This window comes from Vulpes lagopus, chromosome 12 (assembly GCF_018345385.1).
Source record: "Vulpes lagopus strain Blue_001 chromosome 12, ASM1834538v1, whole genome shotgun sequence".
In the NCBI taxonomy this organism is placed as follows: Eukaryota; Metazoa; Chordata; class Mammalia; order Carnivora; family Canidae; genus Vulpes; species Vulpes lagopus.
The window spans coordinates 39,579,837-39,602,731 of NC_054835.1; the positions used below are offsets into that span (position 1 = coordinate 39,579,837).

Below are 22,895 nucleotides of genomic sequence, written 5' to 3' on the forward strand. Positions count from 1 at the left end.
ATGATAGCTGGGTAGCAAGTCAGAAAAATAAATATGAGGTGGGAGGATTCTGAGTGTGAGGGCTGTAGGAGGTAGATGGAAAAGATGGATGGTTTTGTTCGTGTAAGAAAGAGGCATGAGAGATGAAGATATATAGGAAACTAGGTTAGTACAAATGCTAAAAAAATATTGCTTGTATGAAAAACAAAAAGTTGCACAAAAAACATGGCATCTACCACTCAATGCAACAATGAACAATATCTATTTAGCCATAATGATGAGTAACTCAACATTGATCTAACCAAATACTGTGGTATAGCTATGTTAGGAAGAGAAGGAAGGTGGCAAAGGAAAAACTCTCAACTTTCTTTTAAGAGTACAGTATATAATAAGAAAAATTGATAAATCAAGAAATATTGAATAAAACATAGTATTTAAAAATCTAGAGATAAAGATGACAAGGAACAGCTAAAAGAGTTGTAAGTGGTTGCCTGTAGAAAGCAGGGCTTGAGGCAAAAGAAGGGAGAGAAAAAGACACTGTTGTTTTTGTTTTTAGCACAATTTAACTGTTAAAATGCATTCATTACTTGAATAAAAAGGAAAACTTTTTACAAACTAATCAAGAAAAAAATCTCAAGTGCACATTGGATATTTCACTGTAAAATTTACAAATAAAGTTGATATAAATCCAGTTTAAAAATAGACACTATGGTATCTCCATGTCTAATAGTTAAATAAGACTAGATGATATTGTAAAATGTTTTTTAAATTCATACCTAAGCTCAAAAGAAAATAAAAGAAAACATTTAAAAAACACACACACACAGAGCTGAACATGAATGGTGAGCAGACATAGAAGCTCGAGTTATCTTAGAAATATGCTTAGATTAGAAAGATTTTTTGGTTAAAAACTCCACTGAGAAGTAAGATTTGGACCCGACCAAGTGTCATAGCTGAACTTGAGACCCCACTTAAAGCTGTATGCCCCCAAAGCCTATATCATCAGTAGAAATGATGAAGTTAGAAAAGTCTCCATGATGGCGAAATGGAGAAACCAGCAAGTCATTCTGTTGTCAATGGTACTAAGTAAAAATCTGATAATGTGAATATTATTGATATTTGATAATGACTTATAATCACAGCTTACTCTGATACAGTCAAATTTAGTCTGAGAACCCCAATCCAAGAAATTCATTTAAGATATTTTCAGGTTGGGGTGTCTGAGTGGCTTGCTTGGTTGTCCAACTCTTGATATCAGGTCAGGTCTTAATCTCAGAGTTGTGAGTTCAAGGCCTGTGTTGGGTTCCACGCTGAGTGTGGAGCTTACTTAAAAATAAAATTAAAAAAAAATTTAAAAAGATGTTTTCAGGTTGGTACTGCTTCACATTCCCCTGGAGAAATCATCTCAGTCTTGGCCCTACACGACTCCCAAAGTTAAATTCCGACCACATATGAACTCAAAATAAAATAAACATATGAGGAAATAAACACATATGACTAAGAGCCAAAACTAACTACAGTCTACAGAATAGGACGTCAAACACCAATGATAATGCAATTACAAGGAAATGTATGCAAAAAAAAATGTGTTTTTTGTGTTTAGGGAAGTGAAAGAGAGAAATGGAAGTGTTCTGAATGAATAACTATAAAAAATGACTAGATATATTTTAAAAAGAAATGGAAACAAAAGAAATAGATGAAGAGGATTAGGATTTTATTTATTTATGATAGACATGATAGAGATAGAGATAGAGATAGAGATAGATAGAGAGAGAGAGAGCTTATCTAGATGAACACTGAGCATCCTAGAACTGTTGAATCACTATATTGTACATCTGCAACTAATATAACATCATGTGTTAATTATACTTCAATTAAAAAAATGGGAAATATAATAACTAAAATTGAGAATTTTACCTGAGGATTAAGCAACAGATATGACATAACTAAGGAAGAAATAAATAAATTGTAGGAAAAATAAAACCTTATTATCCTAAATGAAAGAGAATGAGACAGAGGGAGAGAGGGAGAAAAGGAGAAAGAAAGAGAGGGAGATTGGAGAGAAACTCTGACATATTTTTCACTGGAGTCTCCTTAGAGACCATACTAATGGGGCAGAGGGTAAGAGTTTTCTAGAATAGAAACAGCCCTCCAATTTTAAAGGCAAAGTGAATTTAAGAATCTGCTTCAAGTAGCATTATAGTGATGCTGAAGAACACCAAAGACAAGGAAAAGCAGCAGAGAAAATAGAGATCATCTATAAAGGAACCATAATTAGACTGTCTGCAGCTTCCATGAGCAACAATAGAAATCAAAGACACTGGAATGATCTCTGCAGAAGATATTTTTTTAAGATTTATTTATTTATTTTAGAGAGAGGAGAGGAGGAGCAGAGGAGAGAGGAACTCAAGCAGACTCTGTACTAAGAGCAGAGCCTGATGCAGGACTCCATCTCCCATTCCATAATATCACAACCTGAGCTGAAACCAAGAGTTGGACACTTAACCAACTGCATCACCCAGGTGCCCACAAAATATTAAGAAAAAATATTAAGAAAAAATATTAAGAAAAATATCACATTAAAACTGAGCACCAAGCAAAATTATCTTTCAAGAATAAGGCATAGAGTCTGGGAAATCATGGCAATGGTGGCAGAACTTTTGAATCTTCACATAGAAATTACACAGAACAATTATATCACAAAACCAGATACCCATGTACAACTTTTATAACAAATTGAGGTGACCATGAAACCCAAAATGTAAGCTGGTAGAACAAATTATCATTTGCCATAAGACCTGCAGGTCTTTTTTTTTTTTAAGATGTATGTGTGTATGTATGTATGTTTGTATGTATGTATTTATTCATGAGAGACACAGAGAGAGAGAGAGAGGCAGAGACACAGGCAGAGGGAGAAGCAGGCTCCATGCAGGGAGCCCGAAGACCTGCAAGGCTTATGTTAGAAGCACTTCTGTGCGGGATCCCAGGGTGGTGCAGTGGTTTGGCGCCTGCCTTTGGCCCAGGGCGCGATCCTAGAGACCTGGGATCGAATCCCACGTTGGGCTCCCGGTGCATGGAGCCTGCTTCTCCCTCTGCCTATGTCTCTGCCTCTCTCTCTCTGTGTGACTATAATAAATAAATTTAAAAAAATTAAAAAAAAAAAAAGAAGAACACTTATGTGGGAAGAAGAGGATATCCAGAGGTACTTGAAGGGTCTGATTACAGGAGAATTATGGAAAGCTGATTGAAAAAGGACAGCAGGTGAATTTGAGAAGAGCAGGTGAAACTATAACCTGAGAAGAGCAGGTGAAACTATAACCTGAAACTGGGTTCGCCTCTTTTGCATGTGGAGCCAAAAGACACAACCAAACCAAAGACTAGGAAAAGAAAGGGTTTAACAAATATTATATGTTCTCATTCATTTGGGGAATATAAATAATAGTGAAAGGGAATAGAAGGGAAGGGAGAAGGAATGGGTAGGAAATATCAGAAAGGGAGACAGAACATAAAGACTCCTAACTCTGGGAAACGAGCTAGGGGTGGTGGAAGGGGAGGGGGTGGTGGTGAATGGGTGATGGGCACTGAGGGGGCACTTGACAGGATGAGCACTGGGTGTTATTCTATATGTTGGCAAATTGAACACCAATAAAAAATAAATTTATTATAAAAAAAAAAAAGAAAGGGTTTGACTTGCACCAAGTCAGGAGAACACCATGACTATTTCCCAAAGCAGTGTCTCCCCAAACAACAAAAATTGGGAAGTTTTGGGCAGCCCGGGTGGCTCAGTGGTTTAATGCCGCCTTCAGTCCAGGGTGTGATCCTGGAGATCCGAGATCAAGTCCCACATCGGGCTTCTTACATGGAGCCTGCTTCTCCCTCTGCCTGTGTCTCTGCCTCTCTCTCTCTCTCTCCTCTCTGTGTATTCTCATGAATAAATAAATAAAATATTTTAAAAATTGGGAAGTTTTAAGGTAAGAGTGCATGTGTATTCACGGATGGAGCTTGGTGAGGGAGAATTCAGTAGAGAATTGGGGCAAAAGTCATGCTAAGTGGACAGAGTCCAGGTTTTAATTGATTAAAGTCATGGGGCGGGGGGCAGCATTACCAATTCTCTGCTCTAGTTAGTCTGGTATTTGACTGCTCAAAAGGGTTTAAATTCTGTAAAAAAAACAACTCAAGGATGTGCACTGGGTCAATCTTTAGTTTGAAACAGTACTGGAAGTCTTATCCTTGATTTGTTGTGTCTGATATGGTTAGGCTATTTCCAGGCCTGGTAGAGACTTAGTTTCTGCATTCTCATTAGTCCTTTAAAATCCTTAACTACTGAGATTTTTGCATTTTTTTGGTTATTCCTCCTAGGAAGTCCTGCAAGAAGTGTGTTTGGGCAAGTAGTGCTGGTCAGGCATAGATCACAAAATGGCTGGTCAAGCACAGACCACAGAATGGCTGGGGGCCTTACGTGACTTTTCTTATGTTAAGAAAGCTATGACTCATCTTTCTTTTTCTGTAGACCTCTAACCCTATCTGCCCTCAAAACTGGGAGAGTTTTGCCCATTCAGAAGCAAGTGAGTGAAAAGAATCTTGCATGAGCTGAGACGGAAATAGTCTAGACCCTGTGAATTCTCAAAACCAACCAGCTGTGTTTCCCTTCCAGGAGAGTGCCCCCTCCCATGAGAAGAAACCCCAGGAAGAAGAATCTCAACTGATCAGAATAGGGTCAGTAGAGATGAAGGGAAGAGAAGGTCCAGATATAGTGGAGGAGAGGAAAAGAGAAGAAATTTGAAATCAAACCTATGTATATATGTGTATATATATATATATATATATATATATAAGATTTTTTTTATTTATTCATGACACACACACAGAGAGGCAGAGACACGGGCAGAGGGAGAAGCAGGCTCTATGCAGGGAGCCCAATGTGGGACTCAATCCTGAGACTCCAGGATCATGCCCCGGGCCGAAGGCAGGCGCTAAACCACTGGGCCACCCAGGGATCCTGAAGCCAATATATTTTTGATCCCTAGATGAAAAACAAGAAATGGGAGGTATGTATAGTTAGAAAAGCCTTGCAGAACTATACTCATTCTAGAGGTTAAGGAACATGAATTGCTTGAAAAATGAGAAGAAAAGGATTAAGGTAAAATCCCACAAAATGTTAGCACACAAAAACAAAAAAAATTAGGAGCTGCGTTACATCTCTATAGAAAATGAAAGTATGCCAGAAAGACATGTCAACAAAACAAATTAAGGTATAACTTACCATTTCGAAGTGATCTAAAATGCATTAAAAATGATGGAAGAAAAAACAAGCAACATAAACCATAATTAGGACACTTAGAAATGAGAAGATATAACTTAGGAAAGGATTAGAAATAAAAGCAAAAAAATCTTTACACTGAATAAGATCCAAACACAGGCAATGAGAACTTTAGGGGAAACCAGTTCTCAGAGAAAAGACGTATTCGGGAAATACACAATCTTAAACCAAATATTAGCAAATAAAATTCAATAGTATATGAAATAGCATATACTATTCCAAGGGAGTTATTTATAGGAAATGAGGATGGTTAAATACTAGATGCATAAAATGTCATATGACAAAAATCCTATGATCATCTCAAAAGTACTAAAACAAAATGGGCAATTTTACTTATCATGCTGGCATGACAAAGACCTTTCTCAGATGTAAAACTCTAAACCTATGATGGACATTTATCTATACATGAGACAAGGCATTATAAAATTCTGTATGATGACCAAAAAGATTAAAAAATTAAAAGAGAAACAGCAATAGCAATGCATTTGCAACACCCAATAACAAATAATAATGCACTTCTCTTGTAATGAGCGTCCACAGATCTTGGGTGTTTGTTAAAAGAAAACATATCAGTTTGTGATTTCTGCTTTAACAACCTCCCAAGCACAGTATCTGAAGTCCTTCTCCTTCAGATGGCAACTGATTCCTTGAAGGTACCTTCAGTGTAGAAACTCACCACAGCAAAAAGCAACCTTCAAGGTTTGGAGAAAATATGTTAATTATTAGTAGAACTCCTGAAAAACTCAGAAGCCCCATAATTCTGCTGAGCAAAGGAAAATCATAGACCAAGAGGCCATGATGAATTCTCATTCTCCCTGAAGAGAAGGACAGATTTAAGACTTAAGTTCTGAGGATGGGATACTTCCTTCAATCCTATGAACTCAACAGTATATAAAGGAGACACCCAGAAGTTAATTTTACATCTGTTCCTTTGCTAAATAGATACACAAGGAATTCTGGTTGGTTCCCTTGGCAAGAAATTGTTAAAAAACGAAATTCAACTGAGTAAATTTGAAGATCGAATTGCCTTTATTAAGCGATGCATGAATTGGGCAGCATCCCTTGTTACAGATAGGGAGATGCTATGACAAGCTGTATAAAATGGGAGGATTTTTAGGAAGGAGGGTGGGGCAAGAGGTTATTAGCAACAGAAAAAAAAGAAAAGGATGGTTACTTCTTCTTTTCTGAGGAAAGGGAAACACAGTTTTTTTTTTTTTTTTTTTAAATCATGCAGATGACCTCACCAGTGCTGATCAGGAAATTTCAGATTGACTCATAAAAGGTCACATTCCTGGAAGAGGTCGAAACTGTAATTAAGTCTTGGTTTGCTGCGTGGGGGGCATATGACTTGTAATTCCTTTCTTTCTTTTTTTAAAAACGATGACTTAGAGTTATTTGCTTTTCTTTTTAATCTTGTCACATCAACAGCACCAGTACCACAAAGGCAATGTGTGCTCCCTATACTACTGAGGGAGTACAACTCTGATTCCAGTTCCAGGTGTGGATTTTTTTCCCCCACACCAAGCAATGCTTTGAAACCAGCAAATATTCTCCCACACTCAATTATGATGCTGTCTACCTGGAGATAGATGAAGGATTCAGTCCTATAAGACTGCTCACTCTACCTTCAACTATTTCAGACCCCAAACTCAAGTCTGGGTTATCACTTGTGCTTCTAACCCAATGGCTATAGATCAAAAGTTTTCCCAGGATCCTCTCCTTGGGTTGATTAATTTGCTGGAGTGGTTCACAGAACTCAGAGAAACATTTTACTCACTAGATCACTGGTTTATTATAAAAGGATAGAACTCAGGAACAGTCATATGGAAGAGATGTAGAAGGCATGGTATGGGGAAAGGGTGCAGAGCTTTTGTGCCCTCTCCAGGTGCACCATCCTCCCCAAATCTCCATGTGTTCATCAACCTGGAAGCCCTGCAAACCCCATCCTTTTGGGTTTTTCTGGAAGCTTCCTGACTTGGGTGTGATTGATCACATCATTGGCCTTTGGCGATTGAACTCAAACTCCATCTCCCTCCCCTCCACTCCTAGGAGGTGGGGTTGGGGGTGGGACTGAAAATTCCAATTCTCTACTCATGCGATTGGCTGACAAGCATCCCCCATCTTTAGTTTCCTTAAAGATAGTTTCTTTAGTTTCTTCTTTAGTTTCCTTTTAACTTCCCAAAGTCTCCTCATTAACATCACAAAAGAACCTTGATAGCTCTAGACCCCTTGGAAATTCTAAGGGTTTTAGTAATTCTGTGCCAGGAATGGGACAAAAATATGTTTCTTATTATAAATCACAATATCACACCATGAAAAGCCGATCACCATGAAGAATGTTTTTAAAATCAATGTATTATGAGCACATCTGATAAATGGGTCTGGCTTCATCAGCATGAAACCTGTGTAGGACATAAGGTTTCATGTTCAGAAGGACCCCATACTAGATTTAATGTTCTTCTGTTGCCATCTTGATATTCTTAATTTTATCTCAGAACTTGTGTCTTGTAAGTGAAGCCTGCTGGGACAATAGGATAAGAGTTTGAGCAGAGGAGTATGGAAATATGTTTATCTGCAGTTTTTCCTTACAGCAGCATGTAGCATATGCAATGCCCAGGTGCACAGCATTCTGGTGGACCCATCCTGTGGAGTTTGGTGAAACTCAAAGCACATGCTAGGTAAGTATGTCTATGAGTAGGCAGGGTTTCTGACAACTCCAAGAGCTTTTCCATTCAAATGGAATTTGTTTCAAATGTAGAAAGAAGGCAGTGGTGTTCTAAAGAACATGAACTACTCAGGAACCCTATCACTTACTGTTGCATTCCTTTATGAGCCAGCCGCTTATGCTGAAAACAATGATATAGAAAGATAGGGCAACCCACAGTTCCTTTTCCTGTCTTTTTTTTACTCATCACTATGCCAGTGATGGCTAGTGTTGGTAAAATGGGAGCAGATAAAGGAGTGAAAGATAACCAGTTGAGTTGGTTTGGTGCAGTTTCCACTTTTGGTAAGAACAAAATACATGTCTATGTGTAGGGGCCAACCAAGGGTAGCCTGCCCCAAACTATGCCACTTTGGCATATTGACTATATTATTTTTTATGTTTTTTAAAGATTTTATTTATTTGAGAGAGAGTAAGTGAGAGAGAGAGAGAGAGAGAGAGAGAGAATATGAGGGGGAGGGTCAGAGAGAGAAGCAGACTCCCCACTGAGCAGGGAGCCTGATGCAGGGCTGCATCCCAGGACCCTGGGATCATGACCTGAGCTGAAGGCAGATGCTTAACTGACTGAGCCACCCAGGTGTCCCTGGCATATTGACTATTTTAAATAAAAGCTACTTAAGGGATAGCCTGTGCAGAAGGACACTCAGACCTCCTCTGTTGCCCTGAAAGCAGCAAATAAATTTCCTGTGTGAAGCTTACCCTCCCTATACAAAGAGGTAAAGAGAGATCCTTATTACTGAAGATGGAGAATTTAGAGGCAAGAAGGTTGTATAAATGACTCTTGCTACTTTTTACTGATTTACTACTACAGCCCGAATTCTGTTTAGAATTTCTTATGAATTGAAGCTCCCAAAGCTATGTTTTCCTTGTTCTGTCAGTTGCTCACAGATTAATTTTCTCGTTGTCTAAAAAGTATAAAAACTGCCAGCTTTGGTCATTTCTTTGGGTCTCAAATTGAATAGTGGGTCTCTGTGCACACATAAATGACTTTGTTTCTTTTCTTTTGTTAATCTGACCCCTGTAAATTAATTCTTAGTGGAGATGGAAGACTTTGTAGAGTTGAAGAAGAATTTTCCTTCCCTTCACATGTATCAGCTATAAAATATGAATTGTGTTATTTTAGTGATTCTGTACACAAGTTAAATGTTCTTTTTTAAAAAATATTTTATTTATTTATTTGAGAGAGAGAGAGAGAGAGAGCGAGCATGCACGCATGCATAAGCAGGGGGAACAACAGAAGGAGAGGGAGAAGCAGACTCCCTATTGGGCAAAAAGCCCAATATGGGGCTGGATCCCAGGACCCTGGGACCATGACCTGAGCTGAAGGCAGATGCTTAACCAACTGAGCCACCCAGGTGCTCCAGTTAAATGTTCTTTTTTTTTTGTCAATTTAAAATGGGTATTTCTCAACATAAAAATGAATGGAAAAATTTATGCCAATAACTTAAAATTTTTAATTTTTATTTACTTAGAATGATATTAAATGACAAATTTAAAAAAACATGACAAGTAGACTGTATGACTGCAGAAGATAGGGAAAACGCCATATTTTAGTGCCTTTAATGATACTCCCCCCCCCCCCCCCCCGATTTTTGAACGAGGGACTCCAACTTTTCATCCTGCACTTAGCCCTGCAAATTATGCTGCTAGCCCTGTACACTCTATACTTGGGAGATTATTTGCCCATGAATTTCTAGTATTAACTTCATTTGATCCCTTTGGCTCAAGATTTTGTAAACATCCCGTCCTTTGTCACTTCTTTGAACTCCCAAGCTGTTGTGTTTTGGATAGCAGTCCTGCCTTCATTGGAGCTTCTCATTAGAATCAGGCCACATAACAGAAATAGGAGAGCTGCTTTCCTTTTAGGGAATTTAACATTTGTTAGGATTCCTTACCATACGTTTTGATCTGGAAACATAGAAAGACACAATAACCATAATGTTCATCACCCTCATGAGATTTTAAGTTCTAGACCAGGTGTTGGTGGGTTGAATGTGGTCTGCCACCTGTTCTCATATAGCTCATAAGCTAAGAATGGTTTTTACATTTTTAAATGGTTAGGAAAAAATCAAAAGAAGAATAATATATCATAATATGTCAAACTTAGTTGCAATTTGAGTTGCAGTATCCATAAATAGTTTTATTGGAACACAGTCATGTTCATTCATTTACTGATTGTCTATGGCTGTTTTCTGCTACAATGGTTTAGCCAAGTAGTTGAAAAAAGAGACCTTATGGCCTGCAAAGCCTGAGCTAGATGCTATCTGGAGCTTGACAGAAAGTTTGCTCTAGGAAAAAAGTCATTCACAGGAGGTTCAATGCTGTGGATCTTCCCAGAGTTAATCTTGATTATAGGGGAACAAGTACCCTGGTAAGTATCCAGATCCCCAGGAAGTTTGATAGGCTCATTGGTAAGATACCAGGAGGCGCCATCTAGTGATGGAACTTTTCAATCACAGGAGAATTTCTATTTTTTTTCCTAGTTATTTGTCCATGCAAAAGGGTCAGATATTTAAAGATTATGCCTAGTGAATATTAATATTTAAGTGCCACGTGATATTCACTATTATTTAAAACTAGAGTGAAAGGCAATGAAAATAGATTCCATAAATGTATACCCATGATTGTGATGTAGGAAAAAAAACTCAAGTAATTGTTTATTGGTTATGAGTGAATGGAAAGGAGTGAACATCCACTTTTTTATTTATTTGAAAACAGACACCCAAAACCCTGTAAAAATTAGCTAAGAAAAAAAGTATTTTTGCTAAGTAACTTATTATTAAGGGCAGAAAGTTGTTTTTTTAAAAAATTTCCTTGATATTTAGAATAATGTAGTTGTGCAGGATCCTTTCCCAGACTGTTCTTTTCTCTATGGCGGCTAGAAAGGAACCTTTTGCTCTGTTTTGCCACTGGTCACTTTAGATGTCTTTTCTTCAATGGAGTGAACTCTTGATGATAGAACTTTACCACGTTGATCTATCTCTTCAACCACTGTCTTTACCAGTGTGGTTTTGGATAACTCTAGAAATAAAACACCTGTGAATACACATATTCCAGCTAAAAGATTACATGAGGAAGAATTCCAGTGCTAGCTGTGATATAACATATTATGTACACTTTGATGAGAGAGTATGTGTAGATTTATAATAATAGTTTAGTATAATTTTATCCACTTAAAGTAATACTTTAACTTCAGAGTACTTTAATTAAAATTATTTAAATACAAATGTTGCCACACTATATGATTGCCATTAACATGAAAGTACTTGCAGTAGAAATAGAACTAGATTTTATTACCTTTGGATGAATTCCCTGAGCCTCCTGATCCAAAGCCCTTTGATTTGGAGCACGAGCTGAAAAAAAAATCCCAGTTTATTCTTTAATATATCTATATCTATATCTGTATCTATATATCTATATTCTTCAATATCATTTAATAGTGACAATAGTTTATCACTTAAATATTCATTGAGTCAAATGATGAACATGAACTCAAGTGAACTTTGTTTTTTTTTTTTGAATATTTTATTTATTTATTCATGAGAGACAGAGAGAGAGAGAGAGAGAGAAAGAGAGGCAGAGACGCAGGCAGAGGGAGAAGCAGGCTCCATGCAGGGAGCCCCTGTGGGTCTGGATCCCAGGTCTCCAGGATCAGGCCGTGGGCTGAAAGCGGCGCTAAACCGCTGAGCCACCCGGGCTGCCCTCAAGTGAACTTTGTATGCCAAGAACAGATATTAGTTTTCTATAAAGGAAAATATTAAACATTTGTAGGAGGTGAAAATAATGAAATGTCTTCTAAAGAGAGGACATAAAACAACTTTATTTCCATTTGATTTTCTTTAACCCAAGAATTTATTTATTTATTTATTTTTAAAGATTTTATTTATATTCATGAGAAACACAGAGAGAGAGAGATGATGCAGAGACACAGGCAGAGGGAGAAGCAGGCTCCATGCAGGGAGCCCGACGCGGGACTGGATCCCGGATCTCCAGGATCACACCCTGGGCTGCAGGTGGCGCTAAACCGCTGCCCCACGGGGGCTGCCCTAACCCAAGAATTTAAACCTAAGGAGAGTATATATGCATATTGATATACGTACATATTCTATATATACATTTATAAATATATACTTTTTTAATGAAAGTAATGCTTTTTTTTTAAGAGAGGGAGAGAAGTGGGAGAGGGGCAGAAGGAGAGACAGCATCTTAAGCAGACTCCTTGCCCAGTGGAGAGCCAAACACAGGGCTGGATTTCACAACCTTGAGATTATGACCTGAGCCAAAATCAAGAGTTGGAGGCTTAACCTCCTAAGCCACCCAGGTACACTTACTCTTTTTTTTTTTTTTTAAGTTTTTTATTTATTTAAGTAGTGCGAACTCTTCTCATTGTAGCATTCCAGCTGTTCTCTCTTTAAATCTCAGGCCGAATTCGTAGGTTTTCAGGATGATTTGAAAGTTATCTAGATAAGTCGGTGCGGACAGGTGACTTAGGGACCACTCTTCTGCCATCTTGCCCTGCCTCCCTTATTTATTTAAGTAATCTCTACACCCATGTGGGACTTGAACTCACAACCCCAGGATCAAACATCGCATACTGCTCCAACTGAGCCAGCCAGGCATCCCTACCTTTTATTTTTTTAACATATAGATCCTGGGGGTTGCACTGACTATGTTTATTTGAGGGCAGCAATGATATTTGGAAGGGAGTGAAAGATGGGTAAAGCCTGGTGGGGAATAATCTCAAAACCTAGAATGATTAACATGGATAATGAATAGGGTCATCTGCAGGGATGACTGGGGTCATCCAAAGCAGATGAAGAAGGGGCTGTGATGTACAAAATATGGAAGGGATGACTGCAGATGGAATGAAGAAGAAAAGGATTGGAGGCATGGAACATGGACAGCCCATGGTTGTGGTTTAAAATAAGTAAAAACCTCTCTGATAAAATACTGGATTTTCATTTTTTTTTATGATCTGTTTTATTTATTCATGAGAGACATAGATAGAGAGGCAGAGACTTAGGCAGAGGGAGAAGCAGGCTCCCTGTGGGGAGCCTGATGCAGATCTCCACCCCAGGACCCTGGGATCACAACCCAAGCTAAAAGGCAGTTGTTCACCACTGAGCCACCCAGGCATCCCAAATACCGGATTTTCAAATGGTGTTACTTACTTCCCATCTCCATCAATCAGGTGGCAATAGGTCTCAATTTCCTTTTCCAGGTGGACCTTGATGTCAAGCAGCTGCTCATACTCCAGCTTCTGGCCCTCGGTCTCGGTTCTGACCTGGTGCAGCTGCTCCTCCAGGGCCCCGATCTGAGCCTGGATCTGGGCGAGCTGTGTGCAGTAGTTGCCTTCGGTCTCGGTCAGGGAGCACTCCAGGGAGTGTTTCTGAGGACAAGAGATGTCACAGCAAGGATGAAGCCACTTGGAGGACTATGCAGACCAGCCCTTCTCAGCAAACAGCAGCACTGCTTTCTAGGTGAGTTTTGGAAATCTGTGGGGATCATCACAACAACATGGGAGGTGCAGAGGAAGGGGAAGTCACAGGCATTTATGGGGTGGAGGGGCGGCATGCTGGATGACCTGATATGGCATAAATGGCCCTTTCCCATGAGACTTTTGACTGTTTCGATGGACTTTTGTGATATTTAGGTAATATTTCCTATCATGCAGAGAAAAACTCTTTTGGTGGAGGGGATAGTGCCATAAGAAATCATATTGGAAATTTTATATATTGACATTACATATTTACTTTGGGGTTGGTTTTGGTTTTTTGATCATTTTCTGCCACTGTCCCTAGAGACCTACCCCACCACTGCTCCAAGGCTGTTTCCTTTTCTGATTTGTTCCGGATTTGCTGTTGTTATTCAAAGGCCTTTTATAGAGTACTTGAGAAAGAATGAATGTCTTAATGGGGGTGGGCTTTCAACACAAGAGATATATTCATAGCACAGTACAGGTCATTATTTCCACACTACTCTTATGAATATTACACCTCCTCCTTTCCACTTGGACAGCCTGTCATCTGTCTGGTCGTGTGACAGCCTGTCATCTGTCTGGTCGTCTACTCCAATCAAAGTAATTATCTTCTCCCCTTACCATAGATAAGTACATCTGGGTGGTTATTTCTTCTCCTGATATTAGTTATTTTCTGAGTGTCCACCCCCATTCGCACTCTCATTTTCCTGTTCTTCTTGCATGGAGCCACTCCTGATATTACATCATTTAAAATAAAACTATTTGTCAAGGGAAGGGGTAAGCTTCTGTCTCTGTCATTACATGTTCTGGGGTATTTGGGCCTAAGTGTTTACAAGTTAAATAGATTTTATTTAAAAATACTTATAGTTTTCCTTTTCATTGCAGTTATGGCAGTATAGTGGGGTTTTTTAAATCATTTTTTTTGTATTGCTAAGTATATCATTTGTTGACTTCATTCTAGGACAAAGAGGGAGTTATAAAATAAATATTCATCATAACAGGCAGACATGGGGTTGGATGGGGCTAAGAACCACTGATTTACTAAATGGGCCGACTGGTGCATTACATGGGTGGTGCTGGCCTCTCCAGAGCAAAGGAGTGGAAGGTGGACAGAATGGTGATGGGGAGGAGGCAAAGATGTCAGTGAAGTGTGTGCTCGGCTGTTCGAAACGTTAATTTCCCTGATGATGTGTCCTCATGTGGTATTTCTTTCTTTCTTTTTTTTTTTAGAGACGGTGAAAGAGGGGGAGGGAGAGAAAGAATCTTAAGCAGGCTCCCTACCCAGCAGAGCCCGATCTCACAACCCTGAGGTCATGACCTGAGCCGAAATCAAGATTCAGATGTTTAACCCACTGGGCCACCCAGATCTGGTATTCCTTTTTAAGTTTGCTACTACTCTTCTTAATCAGAGATGACAGCATCCCTATCTCTATCTACAGCCTTTCACTGTAAAGGTTAGCTTGTAGATAAGGAAAGAGAACAGGATAAACTTACAAGTTTGCATACTACGGGAAGCATAGGGAAAGTTTATATAGTTAGACAATTCCCAACTTACATGTGATTTGTGTGCTAAACTATAGAGATCTTGCCTAGAATCCATCTATGATGAATCTCAAGTATGGAAGTTAGGTTCTACACCACCATTATTCTATAATTCTGTTATGTTGTCTAACATGGGCTTTTTGTGTAGATTATTTCCTGAGCCCCAACTATGGTACTCCTGGCTGCAGAGAATTAACTACTTTCTAACATCACCTCCTATGTGAAGGGGCTTACATTTTGATCTGGGAACTCAGGAGTTTATTTGCTTCAATGTATCTCAGAAATGAGAGGGCAGGTTTGTACTCAGTTTGTGCTCAGTGATACAGCAGCAGGCACAGGTCCTCTGGGTTCTAGTCTCAGGGACAAAGGGAATGGGGTAGAGAGCAGGGCTCCAGGGGCCTCAAGTGACAGGGAGAGGGTCCAGTTCCTGCAGAGGAGACCAAGGTCAGGACAAGAGGGGCACACCCTGGTTCAGTTGACAGTCTGTGGTTAAAACAAGTCTCCAATCTAAACATTATCTGGTAAGAGAGCACTCTACCTTTTTAGAATGGTTAAATCAAAATGGTCTTCCTGTAGTTTGGGGTCATCTTTACCCTTTCTGCTCACTGCACTTATTTGTATAATAGTGATGCTTCTCTTTGGGTTACAATCTCATGTCCTCGGGGAGCATGAAACCTCCTATGACAATGGGAACCCTTGGGCCATGTATACGCGTTAATTCTCAAAATCAAGCTTTTTGGGTGCTGCTAGCTCACACCCCAGAAGGAAAGCCAGTTTTAGTCCTGGATTGTCTCCATGGTAACCTCTGAAATAATTGGCAGTAGGTGCCAAGGTGGCTGAATGCCCAGCTCTGTGAGATGAGCAGGGATGAAGAGGCTGACAGTGCTCATAGGGTTTCAGATATGTACCCTCTTGTCTACCTTATGGAAAGCACCATGCGGCTTTCATCGGCCGGCATCAATAAGAGGAGATGCTGGGGAGGCTCCTAAGGTCTGCCTTGTGTGGCCACCTTGACCTTGGCCTGACACTTAATTTTCAGGTGGGGTAATAGTGCTGCTGCTTGCTTTGTGGGGCCGAGGAAGGGGCTGTGTGAAGACGTGAGCTACTTTTGTGAAAGGGGCACTGAGCAGGGGCCAGTCAGGAAATCCTCAGGGATCTCAGGGAGGAAGAAACACAGACAGTCTCTCTCTCCTTCTGAGTGTTTCGGAGTCTATCTTCCTTGCTCTCTGCTGCTCTAAGGATTTGTAGGGAAAGCTCTAACAGAGAAGAAGAGGAGGGTTCCAGTTCAAGGCACAAAATCCAGGCTGACCCGCGCTCTCGCCTGCCTACCGTTGCCAGGACGGACTGCAGCTCGATCTCCAGGGTCTGCAGGGTGCGCTTCATGTCGGTCAGCTCGTTCCTGGCCGTGGTGGCGGCGCCCGCGTGGTCAGAGATCTGCTGCTGCAGGGTGGCGCTCTGGAAGGGGGGTGCAGGGGGTGAGCAGGCTTGCACCTGCCGGCGGGCCTGCGTGGGACTGGGCGGCGGCCTCACCTTCTCGTTGAACCAGGCCTCGGCGTCCCTGCGGTTCTGCTCAGCCAGGGCTTCGTACTCGGCCCGCATGTTGTTCAGCAGGACGGTGAGGTCCACCCCGGGCGCCGCGTTCATCTCCACGTTCACGTGCCCTCCCGCCGCGCACTGCAGCGCCTTCATTTCCTGCAGGGAAGTGTGTGCAGGACGCGATGGGTGTAGGGTCAGTGCGTGCACCTGCTCTTCCACGCTCCTGCTGGGAGCCCAGCGGCCTGCCTTCCCAGCCCCCTGCCCTGTGACTCTTCCCTCTCCCTCTTTTTTCATGTTTCCTGACCTTTCCCTCCCCCATAATAGCCTCCTTGGGGGCCAGTAGGGTTGGGGTTTTAGGCTTTTTGAACCTGTCATCCGGTGATTTCTGAAACATTTTCATCTACTGTTTTTTTTTTTTTTTTAATTTTCTTTAAATTCAATTTGCCAACATAGTATAACACCTAGTGCTCGTCTCATTGTGTGCCTTCTTAATCATCTATTGTTTTGGAGACTATTTTGGGGATAATCTTTTTTTTTTTAAAGGAGTTTGAAGCTGCTTGGTATAATGTATCAAATAATGATACACCCTATACATACATACATACATACATACATACAATATACGAATATATTTCAAAACCAGTAACATTTAAGATACTTGAAATTCATGCATCAAAGTGCCTATTTTTGACTAATAGGAATAACTATTGATGAAAATAAATAATAATAATAATAATAATAATAATATATTATTGGGCGAGTTCAACACTCAAGTAAAGCCAGACTCATTAAGTGGAGAAAACAATGACATTTATAGTCAGAGAGGTCTTCTGTGAGAAGGTTGACCTCAGGATAGACATTTATGAATGAAAGAAATAATCTAGTGCAAACAGAGATGGGTGTACGAATGCAAAAGCAATGCACCATTTTCAAAATGATAAAATATTATATATCAGCCTAAACAAATGGAAGGGTACAGATCAAATGGTTAATATTTATAACCTTGGGAGACGGGATTAGAAGGTTAGAGAGTGGGAGAAATGAAATTCTTTATATGCCTTGGCATTGTTTAAATTATTACAGTGGGCATACTATTTTAATAGTTATAATTAATATAATAACTAATATTATATGAATGACATATATAGTAAAAATACATATAGTAAAAAGCCTATTATAATAATTTAAACAATACTGTTGTAATTTAATGTCCCCCCAAAGTATTTAAAATGCACAGAATCATGATTTGACTAGAAGTACTATTTCTCCTACCTCTTCATGGTTCTTCTTGAGATACCTCATCTCTTCGCTCAGGGATTCATACTGCAGCTCCTGGTCAGTCCTGCAGAGTGTCAATTCGTCCAGGACTCTCCGCAGCCCGTTGATGTCAGCCTCTGTGTTTTGGTGAAGGGCAAGCTCATTCTCGTACCTTGGGGGAGCATTCAATGAATTTCAGCACAAGTTAGATTACTTCAAGAGGTAGAATAAAATAAAACTTTGATTGCTTTCAGCGGCACATTGGAAATTGAATTGGGACTCAAAATGTCATAAAAGCATACAGTGAAAGCCTTCCTCCACTCCTTTTACCAAGTTCTATGCAAGGAAATTGGTTATTTAATGATACAAATTTTGATAGCAGATCCTGATTAAATAAAAATATGCCACTTTAGAATTTTATTTTCGTTACTATTTTTCCTTGCTTGATGCATATTTACCAGCTATGCCTGGAATAGTGCTTGGCGCTATTCCAGGCATAGAAATACAGTGGTGTTTTGTCCCAAGAATGTAATAAACAGGTATAAACTGCGAGTATAGCTGATTGTAATAACATGCTTTGTGTCATAGGGTGTTGTTGTATTATAACATGCATTACTTTCCTTAATCTTTTATAGTTTATTTTACTCGGGATGAAATTGAAATTTTACTTAACATATTAAACAGACAGGAAACCTTTTCTAGAGAGTGTTTGTTTTCTATCACTTACTTTAGCCGGAAATCGTCAGCAGCCAGTCTGGCATTGTCAATATGTAGAATTACATTAGCATTAGCGGTAGTGGAAGAGATAATCTAGAAGAAATCAAAAGGGAGGACACAACAAATAAGCCTGCTCTTATAATTTGTTATCTCAGGAAATAAAAAATGTGACACAATGAACTTCTGTGTAAAAATCTTATTTCCTGGGACACCTGGGTGGCTCAGTGATTGTCTGCCTTTGGCTCAGGTCATGATCCTGGGGTTCTGGGATCGAGTCCTGCATGGAGCTCCCCACAGGGATGGGGGTGAGGGGGTGGGGGTGGGGGAAGCCTGTTTCTCCCTCTGCCTATGTCTCTGTGTCTCTCATGAATAAATAAATAAAATCTTTAAAATATCTAATTTCCTCAAGTGACAACTAAAATATTTAGAATTTTAATTTCTAAAAATTACAAATGTGATTATCTCTTCTCATCTACTCATGTAACTTTTAGAATGCAACACTTTCTTATCAATGAATATATTTCAAAACTAGTAACATTTAAGCTACTTGAAATTCATGCATCAAAGCGCTTATTTTTGACTAATAGGAAGAATTATTTATGAAAATAAATAATAAATAAATATGAATATAAATGACAGATAACAGTTATGAAGCATTTCCTGTTCATGTTCTATGTCTTTTTGCTAGGTAATTCTTAGCTTTAAATACTTTGAAAATTTTCAGATTTGTGATTCCTCACCTTATTCTTAAGATCTTCAATTATTAGATGGTATCTGCTATAGTCATAATCAAGTCCACGGCAAGATCCTGGTCCATACTTATCATACCAACCCTTGATTTTCCTCTCTAGTTCAGCATTTGCCTCTTCCAGAGCTCGCACGTTATCCAGGTAGGATGCCAAGCGGTCATTAAGATTCTGCATGGTCACCTTCTCATTCCCAGACAGAAGTCCCCCTTCACTTCCAGCAAAGCCAGAACAAGCAGCGCTTCCAAAGACACCACCAGCATGGTTCCCCCCAGGAATACTGCCCAGGCCCCCTCCCAAGGCACAGGAAAATCCACTTCCAGCAAAGGAGCTGCCACATGCATTGCTGCCTGCAAAGCCTGAGCCTCCACTGGATGGCCTGGCAGATCCAGTTCCAGACCATAAGCAAATATGTCTGGACCCACTAGAAAATCGGAGAGACATGACAGAAAGAGAAACGTTCACCTTGTCTGTAACAAGATAGTTGTAACTTCAAAGGTGAACAGAATATTGTGTGCTGATGGTTTCTTTGAGCTTTTATACACAATTATTGGGTGTTTCTATTTAAGTTATGCATGCCAGAAGAAAAATGGCATCATCCAGATTAGCATGAAATTATGTATAATTAGATTTTTTTTTTTTTTTGTAATCTGATGTCTAACATCCCTAGCTATTGCTTCAGGATATTTGTTATCTTAAATATAACAGGGTTCAGTCTATATTAAGTTCATTATTTTAACTTCTAATTTTGGGTGAGTAATCCTTTACTTTCATCTAGACCCTAGGAATATACCGTCATTACCTGGCACCAGATATAAAGTCTTAAAAGTTTGATTGTAATAGGGTACCACCAACTAGCTACAGTAGGGTCTTAATTACCAGGGTGGTATATAAAGAACCATTAAGGGCACCTGGGTGGCTCAGTCGATTAAGTGTCTGCCTTCAGCTCAGGTCATGATCCCAGGGTCCTGAGATTGAGCCACCTGTCAGGCTCCCTGCTCAGTGAGGAGTCTGCTTCTCTCTCTTCCTCTGTCCTTCCCCTGTTCATGCTTTCTCCCTCTCAAATAAATAAAAATAAATAAATAAATAAATAAATAAATAAAATCTTAAAAAAAGAGAACCATTAATTGTAACCATAAAAAATAACCATAAATATGTAAAGAAACATATTTTATCCTGTCATAGCAAAAAATAAATGTGTCATTTAAAAAATATGATCCTGGTAACTTCTCTGGTCTTACTATGATTATAACATCTATTTATTACCTTGAACAATAACGTAGATATAAACTGATTCCTTTATTTAACATGTATGGCTACTATATCTGGTGTTCAAAGCTAAATTAAAAAATGAAGACATGATGGTAAATTACTCAGAGATGGAAAAGATATGGGTACAGTCTCTAAGAAATGTATGGTTGGAAAACAAAAAAAGAAATGTCAGGCAGAAGCTGGATCGTGTTTAACCTTCTCTGTCAAAGAGTTTGACTGGGTATGTGTGTGGGAAGGGGAGAGGCAATCTAGCTGAGAGGGCAGGAGAGGTGAGCAGGAATTGACCTGAGAAGCCTCCTCTTGAGGCAGTTGCCAGGAAGGTGGGGGTGAAGCAGGTGAAGAGGACAGGAAAAGGAGGGATAGGAGGGATTTGGTTGGGCTTGACTGGTTCCAGATTCTGTGGTGAAGACAGGCATAAAACTGTTTTGCCTCCAGGACAGTCAGGGTGTCTCCTGGAACTGTGCTGGTACAAGCAGTCTGAAGCCTGGTCAGCTAGCACTGTGGCTGTCATCGGCATGGCCTTTAAATGCACTTTCTGGGCAAAACTGTAGGATTTTTTTAAAGCAGCAGAAGGTCTTAGACATTATCTAATTTAGCCCCTTTGTCAGATGGGGCAAGCTGAGAGCTGTAAATGTTAAACGATTTGTTCAGAGTCACCAGGAACATGCCAGATGAAGATTTGGCATATGTTCTAGATAGCACTGAGAGTCTGGCATCATGAGTCTATTTTAAGATACAAATAATTTCTCTAAATGATTTACGCCCATACAAATACCTATTTTATATAATTCCCTCAATAGTCTTAACATGTTATATTAATTGTGAAATTATTCTCTTAAGTTGCTGAATTATTGAAATTGAAATATTAAAAAATTCGAATATTAAAACATGAAGAATTATAAATCTCTTCAGTGTCTGATTATTAGCTGTAAATAATAGTTAAACAAATTTTTGGTGTAATGTGTATGCATCCTTCAGATGTAAAAAAAATTTCCAAAGAACATTTTGTGACACAAAAGGGAAAGAAGCTTTTTTTTTTTTTTTTTTAAAGCTTAAGTTGAAATAACTTGCTTCCCTCATTAGCATCACCCCTGGTGATCCCACACCGTTCACAGCAATTGTCCCTGACCTTTTATTTCCACCAGGGGGCAGCGCTCACCTGCAAATGGATGTTGCTTGGTGCTGAATCACCACTTCAGATTGGGTCCTTTGAGCCTTCAGCTGGAAATTATTAAACCCTTGGTAAGAAGCAACCTCAATATTTATCTTCTCAAAGTTCGGAGTACGAAGAGTATGAAGACAAGCTTTCCTTATGTTTATATGGTGCTTTACAGCTTCCAAAGAGATTTCTTGTACATTATCTTATTTGAACCTTACAAAACATCTGGGAATTAGTTAGATTTCCTTCTGATTTAACGATGAGAAAACAGAGGACAAGGACTGCTTAGGGACATACAACATGAAGCAGGGTGAATCAGGCCAGAATAGACCTTGGGATTCAGTGTGGTGGTCCTTCTGTTAAGTACAGTTATCTTTTTTTTTTTTTTTAAGTACAGTTATCTTTTTTTTTTTTTTTAAGTACAGTTATCTTAAAGTCAGATGGAAAAGTAACTCAAATGATGCCAAAATCTCTTTAATGAAAAACATAAAACATATTTCTTACAAAATTCTTTCCAGAATATCTAGTTAATAGCTAAATGAAACTTTTGACTACAGTTATGCTGCCTATCAGGTGTCATTCATTCATTTTTTGTTCATTCAAGAAGTATTTAATGAGCACATACTATGCATAAGGCACTGTATGAGTAGCAGGGCATACAGAGGGGAAGAAAATAAATGCTTTCCAAGCCCTTACTGTGGATAATGCTGCTGTGAATGTGGCACACACAAATATCTCTTCAAGACCTCAATATCAATTCTTTTGGCTTTAGACCCAGAAGTGAAACTGCAAAATCATATGGTACTTAAAAAAAAAAAGATTTTATTTATTCATTCATGAGAGACAGAGAGAGAGGCAAAGGCATAGGCAGAGGGAGAAGCAGGCTCCCTGCAGGGAGTCCAATGCGGGACTCCATCCCAGGACCCTGGGATCATGATGTGAGCCCAAGGCAGACGCTCAAACACTGAGCTGCCCAGGTGCTCCTTATATGGTACTTTAAAAAAAATTTCCTGAGAAGTCATCATATTGACTTCTGCAGCATCCATACCATTTTACATTTCCACCAAGAGGGCACAAAGATTCAAGTTTCTCCACAATCTTGCCAAAACTTGCTGTTTTCTGATTATTATTATTATTATTATTATTATTATTATTGATGGTAGCTT

The 22,895-nt window shown here is 39.3% G+C and overlaps 1 protein-coding gene across 2 annotated transcripts; it reads right to left on the bottom strand.

Annotated features, from left to right (window-relative positions):
• Positions 1-10,795: 10,795 nt before the first annotated feature.
• On the bottom strand, positions 10,796-19,742 carry KRT28 (keratin 28). Of its 2 annotated transcripts, none has more exons than XM_041725749.1 (8): positions 19,293-19,742; positions 18,563-18,645; positions 17,851-18,007; positions 16,573-16,734; positions 16,372-16,497; positions 13,193-13,410; positions 11,319-11,374; positions 10,796-11,042 (listed from the first exon to the last, which is right to left on the bottom strand). In XM_041725749.1, exons 1-8 carry the CDS (start codon positions 19,740-19,742, stop codon positions 10,900-10,902), a joined length of 1,395 nt encoding a protein of 464 aa, XP_041581683.1. In that variant the 3' UTR covers positions 10,796-10,899. The 2 variants fall into 2 exon arrangements, with proteins under 2 accessions (XP_041581683.1, XP_041581682.1); XM_041725748.1 differs by having other exon boundaries at positions 11,319-11,398.
• Positions 19,743-22,895: the final 3,153 nt, after the last annotated feature.